The sequence below is a fragment of the Acanthopagrus latus genome, chromosome 5, assembly GCF_904848185.1.
Source record: "Acanthopagrus latus isolate v.2019 chromosome 5, fAcaLat1.1, whole genome shotgun sequence".
In the NCBI taxonomy this organism is placed as follows: Eukaryota; Metazoa; Chordata; class Actinopteri; order Spariformes; family Sparidae; genus Acanthopagrus; species Acanthopagrus latus.
This window is the reverse complement of record NC_051043.1, coordinates 17,639,277-17,656,039: the sequence shown is the minus strand read 5'-3', so window position 1 is coordinate 17,656,039 and position 16,763 is coordinate 17,639,277. Positions and strand designations below refer to the sequence as shown.

At 40.5% G+C, this 16,763-nt stretch overlaps 1 protein-coding gene across 2 annotated transcripts in view; it reads right to left on the bottom strand.

Moving 5' to 3' along the window:
- The window catches only part of taok3a (TAO kinase 3a), a 65,211-nt gene that overhangs the window by 22,530 nt on the left and 25,918 nt on the right, over nucleotides 1-16,763 (bottom strand). For both annotated transcript variants that reach the window (XM_037096916.1, XM_037096917.1), the window contains 9 exons: nucleotides 10,321-10,566; nucleotides 6,987-7,058; nucleotides 6,125-6,226; nucleotides 5,742-5,787; nucleotides 4,633-4,729; nucleotides 4,094-4,207; nucleotides 3,051-3,142; nucleotides 2,739-2,832; nucleotides 586-667 (listed from right to left, as the gene is read on the bottom strand). In XM_037096916.1, coding sequence (XP_036952811.1) covers nucleotides 586-667; nucleotides 2,739-2,832; nucleotides 3,051-3,142; nucleotides 4,094-4,207; nucleotides 4,633-4,729; nucleotides 5,742-5,787; nucleotides 6,125-6,226; nucleotides 6,987-7,058; nucleotides 10,321-10,452 — 831 coding nt within the window. In that variant the 5' untranslated portion in view covers nucleotides 10,453-10,566. The remainder of the gene's footprint in view (nucleotides 1-585; nucleotides 668-2,738; nucleotides 2,833-3,050; nucleotides 3,143-4,093; nucleotides 4,208-4,632; nucleotides 4,730-5,741; nucleotides 5,788-6,124; nucleotides 6,227-6,986; nucleotides 7,059-10,320; nucleotides 10,567-16,763) is intronic.

Below are 16,763 nucleotides of genomic sequence, written 5' to 3'. Positions count from 1 at the left end.
GGGTTGCTAAAGAAATGTCATCATAAAGGCCTGACTTGCAGCTGTGCTTCACTTTAAATTTATGCAATCCAATTTTGATCATTTTTAATTTCATTTGACAGAGAACAGTGGAGAATGACAAGAATCACAACATCATCTAAATGTTGAGGATTAGGGTTCATTACACTTGTCATAAGGTTCATTTAAGTAGTATTTTTCTTAGAAACATTGGAAAGTTTCAACCAAGTGGACTTTTTTGCCAAGATTCTGAATAACAGGGCAGCATAAGCATTTTAAAACCTCATATCAGTTTTAGTCTAATCAAAAGGACTGATGTGAAAGCAGCAAATATGTGCAGTACTGTGGAGCCCTTGAGGAGCGTGGCTCCAAGGCACAGCACAGGAAGTTATAACAAAGGGAAAAAAAAAGAGATAAAGCCATTCACAGCAGGGTGCCTGATTCTTCTACTTGAAGAAGACACAGTGTATATGCTTGCTTGTCAGGGAGCTGTTGGCGGGTGGGAATGACTCATCCGCATGGCTCACGGACTGACTGAGACAGGAAGTGAGGTCACAGCTGGGGGGATTACAGAGAACACCCACTCACTCGTAGCAGCTCCCCTGACGAGGGTCTGTCCTGAGGAATTTTCAGTAGGCAGTAGTCGACAAAGCTCCGGAAGGGGTCAGACCTGGGACAGAGGATGGGTGGTCAGCGATTCCCCATTTCAAACATATTTCAATCAGCAGGAACAGTAGTGACAATCTAATGACAGAGCTAAACCTACTGCTCATACTGTCAATTAATGTTTAACATGATGTGTAATCTCTTCTCTGATTATCATATGAATGATTTAAAATAGAGCCATCCTATGTAATCTCTGAATGCTGCCCAATATATAAACCATATACAGATTATGTAAATATGTGGAGCAATAAAAATATAGGCCACTGGAGCTGTGGAACACTGTGCCACTGACTCTGATCTAAAAATACACTCATGATAACACAGAATATGTAACACTGTGTGTAGGTTAAGATGAAGTACCCTGTGGTGCTATTCAAGATTTAAACTGTCAACATGCACAATAGGTGTCATTTCATTCAATAATTGTGCCCATCCACCACCTCGCTCCTCCACCTCTCTATCTAATGTCCTATGTGGTGAGCAAATGTCCATGAGCACACTTGTATGTCATGCCAATGTGTGCACAGTGTGGCCTTGAGTATGTGTACTGAAGTTACACTATGGAGCTGATGTCTCTACTAGTCTCATCTGGCGGGATGTTGCTGACGCCTCGGGCCGCTGGAGCTCCTCCAAAAATACCACAACCCTGCACCGCCCCACACAATGGCTCGCCTTGGCATGATGCTACAAGCCAATGCTGATTTTACAAAAGGGCATCTTCATGTAGTCATAAGTAGAAAATTTGAGCTTAAAAGACTCCGTCCAGCCTCGTGTTTACAATGATATGCTCTTTCGTCAGAGCATGATACATACTTTACTCTTTTAGGTTGTAAATATGTTATCTAATTGAAAGCTTGGGTGGAAAATACAGGAAGGCCATTTATGCCTTCAGGCTGCTCCGAGGCAGGTAGAGAGCAATATTCTTGCTTTGGCTTTGCAGAGGATGCAGACTCTTGCATCATACGACAAGGAGCAAACACAGACACGACTCTGCATGCTTAGGACTGCACATAATTCAATGTCATACCTTAGCAGTGATACAATGAAATACATAAAGTTACAATATAATTATAATTAAAGCTGAGGTATACAGTGAGTACTGGTATTCATTCCTTGTGAGCCAAAATAAGTTGCTTATAAAATAACTAAGCTCCCTAAAATGAAGTGCTACAAGCAGCAGGAACACCCATCATCTTGTATTCTTTGACACATCAATTCAAAAACAGAGCCAGTTTTATTTTCTGGCATGATAAATTCAACAAAACCCAATGTAATCTGTATCAGCAGAAATCAACAATTTCAGATAAAGTCTTTTCAATATTAAGTGAATTAAACGTGGAAATCTAATCTTTTGTGATGATACCCAGTAGCACAACTAGTCTTTGCTAGAGTGAGGTGTTACACTGTGGGTGAAAAGCTGCTGCAAAAACACAGCAAAGGGCTTTTTAAAACCTAGCTGGCCTGAATTTAATTGCTTAAAGTTTTTTTGATCTCTAGAAGGACAGTCTCTAGAGAATCTATTAGCATCTACAGTCGTAAGCTGTGAGGCTGAGCGCAGCATAAAGTCTGTGTACAAAGAAACATCCTAGTTAGTATGGCAAACACACATTAGAATAATCATACTGCTTTTGTTTTCATGTTGATATATGGTACATTAAAATCCACCTCACAGTTCAGCAGGACTGCTGTGGGTATTTACACAGTATGTCTTTGGTGGAGGTTTCACAGGTAATTACATAAGAGACTTAAGAATGTGACCTTGTACAAGGCCTGTCGCAGGGATCACAGGTCGTGCAGATTAACGTGGGGATGTCATTCCCTGACTGAGTGCAGATCAGATTTAATATTCACAGTTAATAGGAAGTGTTATATCAGCAGTTTCACTGGATTATTTCATTTTGTGGACATTTTTGTAGTTCACTTAAATCTTTTTTTTTTTTTTTTACATTTTAAAGTCAGTTTGACTGTTCACATATTGGACAGCATCCTGCAGAGACTACAACTTTTTGTTTTTAATTAGAATGATTCAATAAAAATCTGAGTGTTAATATTTGGAAGGTGTGTTTTCAACTCACCACTCATTGGACTGTAGCGTGGGAGAGTCGTTCTGTGCGATGTGATATAAGGCACTCATGGCATTCATGTTGAACAAGGGCGGTTTGCGCTCCGCTAAAATGAGAAAAGATTTGGGAGTCAGATGGATCAGAGTGAAATTTTGCACATACACTACTCGAGGCAGATTGAAAGTCTGAAAAGCATAGAAGAACGAAAAATATGTTTAGTTATCCTCCTTCATGACTCATTTTTAATAAGCTTAAATCTTTGGAATTTCTGACTGTATAGGCCTACATATGCATTCTTTGACCTGTAGATAGACGTATGCTTACCAAGTTCAATACAGGTGATCCCAAGGGACCAGATGTCCACTTTCCCCTCGTACTGACCCTCGTCCATGGCTAGGATCACCTCTGGGGCCATCCTGGGGACAGAGAGACACACATGCAAACACACACACACACAGTTTATTAAGTATGGGGAAAAAATCCATGAAAATGTTATAATCTGCTAAGCCTCTCAGAGCTTTTAAAGACTCTGGTATGCTGTGATAGCAGCTCAGTTTTTGAAATATATGTGTGCTTCTGTAAACCTCGAGTGTGACAACTTGTGTGTATGCAAGAGTAAATTTAACGTGACGAGTGAGACAAAGTTGTGTGTTGCTGGCCCTTGGGATCATGAGAGTCCGTCACTGGTCCAGCCGTTTATGTGACAATAAGCATTCACCATCAAATCTGCATGAAGTCTGTGAATGAGTATTGTGGTGGAGGGTAAGGTAGAGCCAATGAATTCTATATGAGCCATACATAATAGATTGGCTGTCCTGATATATGAACCTGCTTCAGACATGGAATATGTGATGATGTTGGCCTCATAAAGCTGTTAAAGTGCTGTCTTTCTGTTATTTCGACAAAGGGTTTAAATATTCAAATGTTCCTTTTGGATATGATGATGTATTACAGAAAGAGCCACAATTCTGGCACAACATTTGGCAACTGGTGTGCAAGAGGGAGCAAGGCAGGCTAACCCCTCTTCTTTCTCTAATTAAGGTTCTCATGGAATTCATCATTTATCAGTATTACTAGGTCAGACCTAAAATAGCCGTTTTTACTTTTACTTAAAAGTGACTCAAGCACTGATTCAGACCAAAACATAACTTTACCATCACATTTATGCATGATTTATGTCTGAAAAGGGCTCTCATGAAATACTTGCCTGTGTGCCAAAAAAATCCTATCATTTATGAGTTCAGCTTCAGATGTACAAATTCAAAAATCACTCACTTTATGATGGTAACAATAACTCACACACCGCATAAACAGAAACTAATGTTATGCCCTGCCATATGTCTGCGTCTCGTCTCATGTGTACTGACCAGTAAGGTGTTCCCACAAAGGAGTTGGCAGGTGAGGCAATGGAGGCAGAGCCAAAGTCGGCCAGTTTGACCTGACCTAGCTCAGTCAGCAGGATGTTACCAGCTTTCACATCTCTGGATGGGAGAGGGGGATAAAGAGAGTGAGAATATAACAGACAACATGTAGGCACAGCAGCCAAGAGAGGCCACATCAGTTCTCTGTGATCTATTATGCATCATCTTTTTTCAACAAACTGGCCACTGGTGTGACATATTTATAAATGTCATAACTGTATTTTGATGGGTTTTATGTCACGTGATGACACAGATGGACAGTTAAAAACGTTGGTTTTATGGTGCAATAGTTGGATGCCAATCATATTTGTCTGCAATAAAAGATAGACTGAAGAAGGATAAGTACAGACATGAGGTTTTACAGCTTAATTACTTAATGGTGCAATAAAGGGATAACACGAGCACCTCTCAACTCATCTTATCATGTTCTTGTATGTTCCTGTTGGGAAATGTTAGCGTTTGAGTGTGGTGATAGACTGACTCACCTGTGAATCATATTATGGGAATGTAGGTAAGCCAGTCCTAGCAAGGCACCGTGGGTAATGGCAGCAATTTCCATCTCTTGGAGTGGTTTCTTATGAACTTTGGAAAAAATGAGCACAGTGGAAATGAGTAGGAACCCTCTAAAGACTTGAATTATATAATAATAATGAACTATAACAGCTCTACACAAAGACCTACATAATACATGTTTCTAAATAAAGCTTCTGCATATAGTTCATGCCTGAAAAAGGCACTGGCAACCAAAACTAGGCCTGCATTTATTGTTGCCTGATATGTCTGTTATTTTCTTGATCAATCCATTCGTTGTTTGCTTAATAAAATCTTAAAAAAGCAGTGTTGACCAGAGTTTCCTCTGATATTCATTATAGCTTTGACCATAACCTCACTGATATAACAATAGCAAAGTCCACCTTTATCATCTACCATATAGACAACATGTAGAAACAGTTGTATGGGGTCTTAACCTGGCTTAGCAGTAGATGTGGACCATCATAGTAACATAGACTATGTGCCAAGGCAAAAGGTCACTGCAAAAATATGACTGAGAAAATTCATAAAGTCATAAGTCCCAAAAACAGGCTGAGGCCAACTGTCATGTGTGTGCTTCTGCGTCAGTGATGAGTGCACACATAGGTGCTTAAAATAACACATTAGGTTCAGCTCAGGAACGCTCAGAGGAAGAACAGTGAAGGAGGTTTACGCTTTGAAAACTAGAAAGTGTTCTTCTGTCTGTAGAAAAAGTAGTTAAGCTAGAAACTAAATCAAAATAAAAACACTTGGACTTCCATCTGTTTGAATCTGAATGAGTCAAAATGTTCAATGTAACAACGCTCTAATATCCTGTGTCTTAAATCTATACAATGACCTAAATGTAAAAGAAAACAGGTCTTGGTTTCATGGGGGCTGTGAGATCACCTCTTGGTTGGGCACATTGACTTCCTGGAAATATGCTGATTCTGACAATAAAAAACATGATTTTGTGTGTGTGTGTGTGTGTGTGCGTGTGTGTGTGTGTGTGTGTGTGTGTGTGTGTGTGTGTGTGTGTGTGTGTGTGTGTGTGTGTAATTAAAACATTCATAAACACACTTACCCTCTAGTAAATCTGATGCGGAGCCCAGGCAGTACTCCATCACCAGCTGAAACAGAATACAGTACAGCTGAATAACTAATCATTTGCATGGTGTGTGCGTCATCAGAAAATATCCTGAATACAAAGCTTCAAGTCAACTGAAAACCTGTGAAGTCGTTCTGTACGTCAGCTTAACACATTATGATGTCTGACAACAACATACGCAGGGAAACAGAAGAAGGCAGTGGGAAAACACAGTCAGTGGGAAACTAAAAGACGTGAGGACGAAGAGGAAAAGAATCAGACAAAGAAGATAGGAAGGAAGAGATAAATTAACGATGTTGCAAGACTGAAACAAAGACGGGAACTAGGACAAAAGGAGATGTGGAGAGGGATTCACTAACCCAGGCAGTGTTGTCTTTCAAGTAGCAGCCTTTGTACTCAATCGTGTTTGGGTGTCGCAGCTGTCCCAAAAACTTGACCTCCTTAATGATGTCCTGCCACTTCTGCCAAAAAACAAATCCAGACACACAGATGGTTACACTCCACAGGTACAAGCACAGTAACATTTAAGTGGGCTCAGCAGTGACATTGAAAACAAAATCCCAGCTGACCTCAATAGTAGTCAACACTCACACAGGTATAACGACTTTTATACATCTGTTACTGTTGCATACAGACAGACTGCTATTAAACGGCTTTCCTATCAACATAAATAATAAATGGAGTGATGATATAAAATTACAACAGTGATATGCAAGAGTCCTCTCGTAAATCCATCTCTAAAGTTTATAAAGAGAAGACAGTTTACTAGACAGAGAAGTGAGGTATATGTTGTGATTACACAGGACGCCCTCTGAAACACACTTGTGCTGAAATTTTTTCAGTTATTTGCTTGAGGGAAGGATATGTTGTTCCAAAATTTGCATCTGTTGGAGGAATATGTTTGCTCCAAAATATGCATCTGGTGATCATTCGTCATTATTTTTGTTCCTTTAGGATAATTAACCACCACAAATGAGAAATTGCACAGTCTCACGAACTACTGTCAAGCTTGAATGACATTATGTCATTAGACAATGACATAATGCTCCTGTGTTCACTGTTGCTAGATTTGTGCCAAACCAGGGGAAAATAAATGCAACCTTGAGATATGGTTAATTGAGACAACCACAAAACTGTGATGATGCTTTTACAATGGCACCTTGACTCTGAGGGCAAAGTATGGAATGTCTGCGTGCTCCTTTGTGTGAAGGTTTTTCTTACTTCGGTAGTCTGCTTGCCATTATATGACATCTTTTTGATGGCCACCACCTCGTTGGAGTAGGAGTTGCGTGCCTAAGGGAGAAATCACAAGTCTTATTTACAGACAAGCTTCAGAAACACTGATACAGAAATCGTCGCATAAAACATTACAAGACAGTCTATGAAAAGAATCCTGCCTCAATAGATTACAAAACTGACACACATTGATAAAACACACTGGTAAGGAAAAGAGTTGCACGGTTGAATATGAAATTACATTAGAACAATCATATTTCCATTTAAACAGGGAAACCATTTTTGGCTTTCAAATTAAAATGTTTAATATGAACATAAAGCCTCATACTAAATATTTCATTAAAGGTTAATGACATACTATTATGTCATATGTAGACATAAATACATTTAAGTGTATTATTATATAGATAGATTATCTGGGTATCCATCAGCCTTAATCCATTTAAGGGGTTGTACAACATTGTACAACTACATCATAGCATGCAATAACCATTTACTATATTTATGTATTACTTAGGAACACTAAACAGGGATTAAAGTAAACTGACTCTGATTTAATGCCTTAAAGGTGATACAGAGGTGAGTGGGAGAAATTCAATGCTTGCAGTACATCACTGAGCACGCAGGAACAGATTCTCTCATTTGAATTTAAACAAATTCCCACCTGATCAAAGAACTCAGCGACATGATTAAGGGAAGCCTGCAGGTAAATGACATGTGGTTATGCAGCAACTGCAAGCATTTAAGTTGCCTGTGCACATCCACATGCCCATGCTAAACCCGTGGTGTTAACCTCAAAGGCATTTGGCCTTATGGACAGCTACACTGCGGCTCAGCTTAAGCCCTCATCTCAGCTACATCCCACTTACGAATGAATGGGAATTTCATGTTGAGATTCAAATGGAATTACAGTAACAGCCGGCAGTATTCCCATTTGACTCTTTTTTTCAGATTCATTTGATCCCTATGATTGCCGGTCAGTTCATGCATAAAAGCTGTTCCCTCTGGTGTGATGTATAGATAGATGAGTATAGTGAAGAGGGAAAAAAAATGATGTATTCAAATACTTCATGCTAATTGTCACTGCAGAAGAAAGAGGGTATATCAATACTTACAAGAAGCTAATTCATTCAACATACACTACAGTGACGGGCCTGTACTCTCAGCATGGGGGAATTCCCTCTGTTCTCTTCTATAATGGAGTTCTTCCTTCACATGTATGAGCTATGAATGCACATACAATTACATAAATTTATCTGATTATGCATGCATATAGTATACAGTAATAACCTTGAGATTATGCATACATTTGTAGTAGTAGCCACTGCATATTCTCCCCTAACCTGTAGCAGTATTTTACAGCATCACTGCATATTGCAGACATGTATTTCTTAAATGCTGGACTTAATCAAAGTATTGTAAAACATTTTGCCTGAGGCGGCTCAGTGCAACAAGGATTCCAGTTTTGCAGGTGTTTGCATGTTCGTCACATTCATTTCCTTGGGTGCTGAGCGTTTTCTCCCACAGTGAGTTGAATGAAACTTCAAAATTTCAAGTACCTTGAGTTGGTGTTTTTGTGGAGGCAATTTTGCAGTTTCACTTTGATTTTCTTTCTAAAATGTTTGTGTCCTCCTATTGATATCAGTGTTAATATGCCCATGCGAGTCCAATTATTAGCAGGAATCTGAACAAGATGCAGCAAGTGACTTTCAGCCCAAACGCAGGACAAATGTAGGCTAACCATTCTTTTGAGCAGACTATTGGATAATTGCAGAAAAAAGGGGTGAAAAAACATCCTGAATATCTTTTAGGTAATAAAAGACAGTGACTCTTTATAGTAAATCTGCAAATGCAAAATAATGTATGTAAGTACTATGTCTCTGTTAATGCAACTAGGCATGGTTTTATTTTGTTATGCCAGCACATTAATTAATGTAATCCTTGCTGCATATACTGTAAACACTCTCCTTCATAGCCAGATCAGTCCTTTTCGATGTTGAAAGATAATGTGCAATTAAATTAACTGCTTTTACCAAAGCTGCTCTGGCTAACAGCTAAGGCTAGCAGTGCACCAGCTGTAATGCAGACGGCATAAGTGTGTCAGTGAGCACAGCGCTGGCATCAGGGCAGGATTTAGATCTACACTGGAGCCCGTCAGCCAGACGGACAAGGGCACCAGGGCTACTAGTGATGTATTGTGTGTGTGTGTGTGTGTGTGTGTGTGTAAATGACATGGGATAGAAGAGGATGGTAAAGGGCTGCCAGCCAAGAAAATCCTGTCCCACTATTGACAGTTTCTCTTTTTCTATACCAAGAAAACAGCTGTCTTTGGAGGGAGGGAGGAGGCTTTTCGCCCCCAGCCCTGCATCTGGAGGAGAGGAGAAGGATAGGATAGGATAGGATATGATAGGACAGGAGAGGAGAGGAGATGGGATGAGATGAAAGGAGAGGCGAGGAGAGGAGAGGAGAGGAGAGGAGAGGAGAGGAGAGGAGAGGAGAGGAGAGGAGAGGAGAGGCGAGGCGAGGAGAGGAGAGGAGAGGAGAGAGAGCAAAGAGATGCAGTATGCTTTCAACCCCCCTCCACGCAGCATTAGAATCAAAGGCTTGATGAGTAATTAGTGATGATGAGATTAAAAAGAAACGCTACAGAGAAACTGCGTAGAGGGAATCTGTCTCCACTTAATTGCATTCAAAGAGCTCACGATGTAGTGGGCTACAATTACAACACATGTACAAATCAGTGAATCGACGAATGACTATGTAGGGTAACTCATTAACAAAATTAAAAAAGCTATATTTGTGCATTAATAATCATCATGTAGTAAAGGGCAGAGTGCCTTGTTTTTGGTAATGTGACTTCTTAAATGGTCCAGTCCCTCATCCACATACCATCTTTCTTTCTGATTCAAGCTGAACGAACAGCCAATAAAATCCACCACGAACGGCATCACCACTATATCTTTATCATTCCCCTGAGACAGCTACTTTCAAACCATCAAGGCCTAATAATGTTTAATTAATAATCTCTGAAACTTTGTCTGAACAGATTTGCAATGTCCCCAAGTGGTGTGTGTGAGTGAGTCTCAGTAAGAAAGGTTTTGGGGCAAAGGCCTGAGAAAACTACTTCCAACAATACCACATGAAACATCCTTGTAATATGGAAACAGCTTGAAGACTAGACTTCATAACTAGTTTAACAGTGGACATTTGTAGAGCCCTAACACTTTGGTCTAGATGAGATAAAATTCAGTATGTGCTTCTCCTTTCAAGGACCTTCATAGCCTGTGGAAGCCACACAAAATCGTGAATTGGCACTTACAAAGTAGACGGCCCCAAAGCTGCCATGTCCGATTTCGTGCAGGTCACAGAAGACATCCTCTGGGTCATCTTTGAAGAAGAGGTCGGCCAGCTCGGGGTCTTTCGGTACCCCTTTCCGTGTGGATGACGGCATTATGGGCTGGACATGGGCTAGGCGTCGGGCACCACGCTCACATACACACTACTGCTGCTGCTGCTGCTACCGCCACCAGATGTCCACGACGGGCCCGGCATTGGCCAGCTTGACCTGGAATACAGAGCAGTAAGGAAGACACATGAGGACATGAAAACACTTTTATTGCTGTGTACTGCACTGGACAAGGTTATGACGTTTGTTTCCTTTAGGCTGATGATGCAGATCCTCTTTGATTTGGTACTGAGAATACACATCATTTCTTGTGAAGAAGATAATAATATTTACTTGACCCAAAAAAGCAAAGCATTAAATCTTCATGAGCAGGGTGAGAATTACTATCAGTATTTCAACGTTATATTAATTGCTATGTAACTTAAACAGATAACATGAAAGATGAAGCATTCAATTACAGGGATACAAACTTAGGCAGATTATTGATACCAGGAAATAGCCAGACATTGTTGGATCTTGTTTTACTTCACAGTCCCTTTAAAGAGCATCCATATGTGTGTGTGTGTGTGTGTGTGTGTGTGTGTGTGTGTGTTTTTATGAGTGTGTGTGTGTGTGTGTGTTGTTCTGTGAGTGTTTGTGCATCTCATGGACAGCTGATAGGTGATAAGGCAGGAAAAAAGACATAGTCATATGATGACTACTAGCTGTCTAGTCCTGATGCTCATCCAAGTCACAGTCACACTTGCTCATGTAAACATGCGCACGCACACACACACAACATACTTGACAGCTGAAGCTGAGTCACTGATGCATCATCTCCACACATGCACACATTGGTAACAGTCGTGTGTGTGTGCGTGCAGACAAATACACTAACCCTAAATGTTTTGTATCACAAGGCTGCAGCCAGGCCGTCAAGCGTGTACGCATCCTGGACACACTGCTCCAGTTAGCTTCACTGCACATGCATCTCACAGACTCACACGCATGCACACAGTCGCACACCATTTCTCTCTTCCCAGTTTCTCCCTCTCTCTCTCTCTCTCTCTCTCTCTCTGTCTACCATGAAATCTCTGTGCACATCAGCCAGATGCAGCAAGCAAATCTGGCTCTAAAGGCCAGCCCCACACAGAGCAAGCTGACATACAGGCAGAGGCAGCAAGACACACAGGCACCCAGGCCAAGACACTAAGCATCAGCATCATCTTAATCCCCCTGCTCTTAAAGGGATCTAAACCATCACACCCACACCAAAAAAATAACTCTTAAAAGGCAAAGTCTTGTGCACTCTGTTCCAGGGCACCAGATGCCGAAAGACTATTTCATTTACGACTGAGGAACACAAAATTTGATAACGGCGGTATCCTAATTGTAATTCTGTCTCATGATGACAATGCAACAGTTTTCTTCTAAATATCATTGGATTATTCTTGGTAAAATCTAGAGATGTAGTGTGTAAAGACAGATTTCATAAAATGGTGCATACCAGCACATACCATATGTAAATACTGCACATGTTAATTCAACTAAAGGAATATGGGTTTGTATTATCAGTTCAATTTATCCTCTATAATTTCATTATTTGCCAGTGACTGATCATGTAAATATTCCATTATCTGGCAGATAATTTATCAGTCGGATACATATATGAAGCTTCCCCAGTAAAATCCAACTAATTTCAGCAGTTAAGTGTTTCTCTTTACCAAAATAATAAACTTGACCAGAATGTATTGAAACACGAGTGGCGCTAAACACCCAAGGTCTCATGGTTCAGCATTATCATACCCCAATTAATCCCAACATTTGCTAAAGGCAGTTCATGTGCCAGAGGCTAACACTGAGGGGTGCTGGTTATTTATTGTCCTTTCATGTTGATGGGAAGACAGCGGAGATCATTTGTTAAATACTGATTCCAAGAGCTTTGCGATGGCAGTCAGGGAATGATGAGCATTAAGATTTTGACCACATAATCGTTCGATAATAGCTATCTCTACAGCAGTGTTGACTAATTAAAGGCATACTGCCTCTTCTTTTTGTGTATACAGGAAGGTTCCTGGAAGCACCATGCCAACCTGCTGCCATCGTCAATTATATCATCTCAGCATTGGGAATGGCAGCCAGCTGAACTGTAGCTTGACTAAAGTCAATTTCATGGCATTAAGCTTTGATTTATCTCTATGAATACCATAGAACATGCTTGGAAACCTCCGTAGGGGTTGTCACATAAAAAACAGGCATGGTTTTAATTTACCCGCTTAGATAATGTAAAAGATCACATATAGGGGCTTACATATTTATTGCCTTGAGGCGTTTCTTGGTCACTGACACATTTTTGAGAAGCTTGCAACCCTTTAGCTGAGACCTTCACTCTGGCACTAAGGTGTGACAAATGGTGGATGAATAGTAGAGTAAAGCTGAGCATGTAAACAACCTGTAGGGTGAAGATTCTTATACAAACTATCTGTGGTTACTGGCAGTTCAATTAAAACACAAGATTACACAACCAAGTATTGCATATACACTCTCAGGCTTTCACTAGAGACTATATGTAATTCTCGTTCTTTAGATATGTGATCGGCAGACTTTGTTCACTGAAAGCTGAAACTAAACATCAGAAATGTTGACCCCTGTCAGAAATAATGGGCATCAAAAAGGGTGGTGATCAACTTGCCTTGTTAATCCAGGTTGTAATTCTTCAGGGTCTTGGCACTTTCCAATAAAAAGGGTCATTTGGTGCATGTTTGGTTTGAAAACAACACTTTTGTAGCAAAAATAAGGCAGGAAGGCAAACAAAAAATGTCAGATTGTCCAAATCCATGACATGCATTTATCTTACCGCTTAGCACTATTAAACATCATAGGCTACTGATTAAAAGGGCTCTGTGGAAGCTCTGGTTTGTGCTGAAAGCTGGTTGCTAGTTTATTTTAGCAGACTCCAATTCTGAACTACCGCTAGCTACGGTTGCTCTGTTAGCAGAGAAGACAAAGACACCAACACAAGGTACTTGAGAGTGTGCATGAAGTCCTATCTTTAGAAAGAAATCCACAGTCCAGCAGTCCACTAAATAACTTAAACAAAATGTGCACAGGCTTGCCAAACCGAGAGAGACAGGGGTGGTCTTCCTGTTCATGTCACAGTCCGAACATATAAGGCCAATAAACAAAATGATTGATACATGCTAATTCCTACAAATTGTAAAATAGAGCCCCTATATAAATGTATGTGTGCAGCCTAAGTTACCATGGTGATCTAGTTAAAATAGAGCCAACTTCATATCATTGAAAATTCTGGCTTTACCTACCTCACTAACCAACTAATCGTGCTTGAAAGTATATGCATCAGGTGTGTCTCAGTAAATCGGTGTATGTGTCTGTGTGTCTCCTGGTTGCATCAGCCCCGTCTGTCTCTCATCTCTTCAGATAACTACTCAACTAAAGCCTGATACAACTCCCATCTCTGTCACTCATACACACACACACACACATACACACACACACACACACACACACAGTATTCACTAACAGCACGAGAACTAAACAAAACTGTAAAATAATCAAGACAAAAATTAGGGAATGAGAGAGAAAGAAGGTTTGACAGACAGATGGACAGGCAGTCAGTTTTACCCCATGTGAAGGAGCTTTGAAGAAGATCTAAAACGTGGAGATGGAGGAGTCAGCGGGTGAGAAAAAGACAGATAAAAATGGAACAACTGAACGACAAAGTCATGTGATCACTCTGGAGACTCTGCACACCTCCCTCTCACCCTTTTTTCCACTCTCTCCTCCACCACCTCCTGTTCCTCCTCTTTTCTAAGATGTGTGAAGTGATGCAACGTGGCAACAACAGGTTGTAACACAGGGGGCTTGGTAAAGCTGTTACTAGTCCGGCAAAGCACAGTGTTTGGACAGTTCACTCTGTTTGTGTGTGTGTGTGTGTGTGTGTGTGTGTGTGTGTGTGTGTGTGTGTGGCTACTGTGCATCTATGAATGGTATTGTGCTGAGAGAGAGCTGATTAGGCAAATGGCTTAGACAGATTAAACGGCTGGTGTGTGTGTGTGTGTGTGTGTGCAGATTCTTTACTACATGTGCGCTACTACACATCATTGCAGGACACAGTGCTTACGTGCAGGTGTGCATTAGTTTACATATTCAGGGATAAAGCACGCCTGCAACGTGTCTGAGTAAATAAGTGAGTAAATAAGATGGCATGTTTCGGGGTTGCTGTGGGGGTGGGTAATGGTGCTAAAACATGAGCAGTATACAGAAAACTATATATGATAGGAAGAAATCATATGTAAAAGAGATTATACAGTTTATGTTAATGTGATCTGGGCACGCGTGCACACACACACACACGTGCGCGTGTGATGTAATAACATGCTTGAGAGTGACTGAATGGTGACAGGCTAGTGCAACTCATTTGCAGGTCAGCAAATGCATTCTAAAGAACTCTGAGACTTATGTATATGAACACGTGTTAAATGTGGGCAAAAGTTCATGCATACATGAAAAACACAAAAATTCTGTACACCCTCCCACCCCCAGGCCCCTGCTGGTGCAGTTATGACTAATTGATGTACCAACATGTTGTTGCAAGACCAAGACCAGGCTTGTGGATACGGCTCTGTGTGCTTCATCAGAAATATCTAAATGGGACAGCACATTAACAATAAGACGTATGCACAATTAAAAAAATTGGTCCAGAAATGATGTGAAGTTGATCATCTTAACTGATTTTGTTTGGTGTATTTAGAGAGTATTCTTATGTCAAAAATGGGAGATCACCTCAGACAAAGCTGCAGAATGACAGTGGGCTGAAGGACATTTAGTTTCAGGGAAGAAAACTAAAACGCTCAATAATGTTTGGAACTCATTCCCAGTCCATCGTGCCATACAAGTGCAAAAACATGTTAAAGTTCATAAGATCAGATCTGTGACAAACTGGCTTTATTTCTCTTTGTAAATCTGTCCATTTGTATCTTGGTATGCACAATAACATTGGCACGTCATCTGAGGTCACCCAATGAAGGCCTTAAAGTTAAATATGACTGGCTGTTAAGAGGGTGCTTTAATGATGCTCATATAACACAAAGTTTGGAGTTAGAAGCTTCCATATTTTGCCCAGTGAATGTGTATGCTTCCAAAAAGCACTGTACAGTATGTCTGTATCTGCCAGCTTGCCATCATGCAGGCAAGAGGCATAACAATATGTTAACTTTATCACAAGAAAGACTTGATGTTCTCTGTAATTAGGTGGAAAAAATATGTGCATATGTCAGTGATGGCATTAGCAATCAATCAAAATGAGTTACAAAATATCTGCATATCTGATAATGCCAAAAAATCCAGTATGATGCATCCATATGTACCTTCATACTATATACACGCCATTATGCCAGTGAGAGCATACAAGTGTCGTATGTGTGTGTCAGTTGATGTGTGTGTACTTGCGTGTATAGCCAGGAGGTTTAACGGCTTACTGGCCCCCCTACCGGCTTTAGGCAGCAACAGGAATTAGGCAGACTGTGGGAATTCTTACTGTGATTAAAATCACCAGCTCTAATCAGAAATGGGGAAAAAAGAACTGGTCAATCTGACAAATTGTGCGTTGAGACATAGTGCAAGGGCAGAGTGTGTGTAAGAGAGAAAGAATTACATCATTAGTCAGTTTTCTTAACTCCTTTCATGACATTACAGAGAGCAGGCTTACAGCTTTGGAGTTGTGTGCGTGTGTGTTTGTGTGTGAAAGTGCACATGTATGTGTGGGTGCGCAAGGAATCCTGGATCAGGGACACACACACACACACACACACACACACACACACACACACACACACACAGAAAAGGGAAAATCACTGCACTTCAGTAATCCTGTCTAATAAAAACTTAAAGACTGTGGGCAGATAGAGCTTCATATCTCAGCAGAGTGCAAGGTCCCTGGAGAGTATTGCATGCCTGCGTGTGTGTGACGTCTACATGCATGTGTGAGCATGACATTAAAATAGGTCAAACTGAATCATATAAGAACCTATTTAAAAAGCACAATGCCAGGTTGTAACGTGATGACTAACCAATTTAAAAGGGCCAAATGTGATAGGAGTTGTTTCTTATCAATTGAAAATCTAATGTGGCTGTTTTCTTGTGAATAAACACACATGGCCATGCATGAACAGGGCAGAGATATCCATACTCACAATGTTAAGAGAACATAACTTAATCAAAACATCAATTCCTTGGAAATCCGGGAAAATTAATGATTGTTGCAGTGCAATTATCTCTTGATAGAGCAAGTCTTGATACAGAAAAATGAATAATCCACTATTTAAAACCCAATTATTGACATTAAGAACTCATGT